Source organism: Aplysia californica, unplaced genomic scaffold (assembly GCF_000002075.1).
Source record: "Aplysia californica isolate F4 #8 unplaced genomic scaffold, AplCal3.0 scaffold00823, whole genome shotgun sequence".
In the NCBI taxonomy this organism is placed as follows: domain Eukaryota; kingdom Metazoa; phylum Mollusca; class Gastropoda; order Aplysiida; family Aplysiidae; genus Aplysia; species Aplysia californica.
In genome coordinates, this window is record NW_004798093.1 from 80,738 (window position 1) to 83,120 (window position 2,383).

The 2,383-nt window shown below is 37.2% G+C and overlaps 1 protein-coding gene across 1 annotated transcript in view; it reads left to right on the plus strand.

The window, feature by feature from the left end:
• The window catches only part of LOC101850515 (cathepsin O), a 16,043-nt gene extending 14,646 nt beyond the window's left edge, over nucleotides 1-1,397 (plus strand). The window contains exon 9 of the mRNA XM_013088870.2: nucleotides 150-1,397. Within this exon, the coding sequence (XP_012944324.1) occupies nucleotides 150-199 (50 nt within the window). The 3' untranslated portion in view covers nucleotides 200-1,397. The remainder of the gene's footprint in view (nucleotides 1-149) is intronic.
• Nucleotides 1,398-2,383: the final 986 nt, after the last annotated feature.

Consider the following 2,383-nt stretch of genomic DNA (forward strand, 5'->3'; position numbering starts at 1 on the left):
CCCCAAACCCCCCCCCCCCCCCCTCGCCACCCACACACACACACTCTCTCTCTCTCTCTCACATTCTCTCACATATACTCTGTTGGTGCTCTCAACGCCCGATGTAGATAATTTCAGCATATGATTTTGTTTGTTTGTTCCCATTTTAGGTCTGGCTGATGAGGTTTCCAGTCTACTCGTGAAGGAAAAAACAAGATAGCTCACGTCAACACAGTACCACTACAGTCTAAAATGTCCATGCTGGCCATCCTATATGGAGGAGAGCAGTGGTCGTCTTAGGCAGGTGGATGTCTTGGACAGTGCCATTATAATATATAAAAAAAATAATATGTCAAAGAGGAAGTGGGCAGTGGTCTTTTGTACAAGTGATTGTGTTTATCAGGTGGCCATTAGAATTAGAAAAAGTTTAACTGTACTTTGGTAGTACTCTGGCTGGTTCCTTTTATGTGTGTTTATTTCACCGATGAAGCTGAACTGTTATGAACTAATTCACTACGTAATTTTCTACCCTTCTGGACGTAATTTTTTTTGGACGACAGGTACTTATTTAATACATACATATGCTTAGTTTTGCCCTCTTTTGCTAAGTATAGCATTATATATCAAATGAAAGGACAGTCTGGGCTCTTTCTCTCGCACTCACACTGGTATTAAACGTGCATATACAGATATACAGGTCATGTAAGAAAGATAAAGGTAAGAATAGTAAGAAAAATGTATATTGTCCAGATCTGGCGCATTGGTTTGGTGTTTCACTACACACATACACACACACACACACACACACACACACACACACACACACACACACACACACACACACACACACACACACACACACACACGTGCACACTCGCACCCATACAAACATACTCTTTCATACATCCTCTCTTTCACACACATCTACATGTACATACATGCACACAAAATATTATGCTTTCTCTCACAAACAGACCCACAATCACACGCATAATCATGATATAAAAATGAATACAATTATTGTCAACAATAATGATGACTACACTAGATACATTTATAATCAGTAATCTGATAGTACTCGGATGATATTCTGGAATTACATGCTTTAACTTAAAAATTTATAGAAATACTTATTACTGCAAGATGGTTAAGGTGGTAGGAATTTAATGGATATACCTATGTACAAGTACCTAAATAGAATTGATTAAGTCAAGAATTTTGAGGGGCCCCAATCTGAGTCATTCTAAGAGTGCTCTATTGTTAATTATTGACAATAATAATTATTTTTTGTGGTTTGAGAAAAATGTTGATAGATTTTAAAAGCAACAAAAACATTCCAGCTATGATTTTTAGAATTCAATATGGTTTATTTTTGCTTTGGTCTTTGCAAATCCTTAAAGAATATTATTTTAGACATTTTTGACACGTTCTTTGTTTTTCTTGTTAGATGTGTTGGTTACTGTTGAAATGTTTTACTATTATTATGTGGCTTTACTGACTATAATCAGCATTATCTGTGATATGATTAATTACATTTTTTAAATGTTTTGTTGCTGGATACTGACTGAAGTGTCTTTAGGCCATTCCCAAAGGGGGGACATTAACCATGTTCTTATACACAGTAGAATTGTAATTGTACTCGTAAATGGGCTGATTCATCAATGTCATGCTCATAACTGTGCCTGAACTTCAACAGGGAACTGCTGCTTTTTCTTTCCTAATCCTTACTATCGTCATTTTTCCTCTACTTCTTTTGTATGTTTGTCACACTCTTGTGACCCACTATTTCTGGGGTGCCTTGATAGTCGAAGCAGACTTTGTACTGTTGAAGCTAGAGAGGTGAGCAGAGTAAGCCTGATTCCCTGTAAGGACTTCTCTGTTAACATCCACCCCTTGGCGCTCATATGACCTTATGCAGTTGCGAGCGCCGTAAAACTTCTACTAAAACAAAACAAACCTGAACTGTTTGTAAGGATGGAAGGGGGTACTGTAACATTTCAATTATTCATAATCTGTCTCCTTTGAAATGTGACAAGTTATGGTTTGAGTGAATGGACGGTCCTACATGATCTGAATACAGTGGAGTCTGTTTATATCGACATCTGCAGGACCACCGGATTTTCTTCGGTGTAGCCTTGTTTTTAGTTTAGAGGGATTGCTAAAAAATTGGAGAAATTTTCTTTTCTTTTGACTTACTGCTGTTTTCAGATGTTTGGTTTTTATGCAGACTCGATTAGAGTTAGATCTACAACTTTTTGGGACAAATGTTCAAGCTACAAAGGGGTAGCGAATATTCTACATGATGATAATACATGTATGTTTTTTTTAATGAATATGAATTAGTTTTCATCTTCAAGCCTGCAGGGGTTTGTCGGTGCTCCCTAGTTAGGAGCCCTAACTTCAT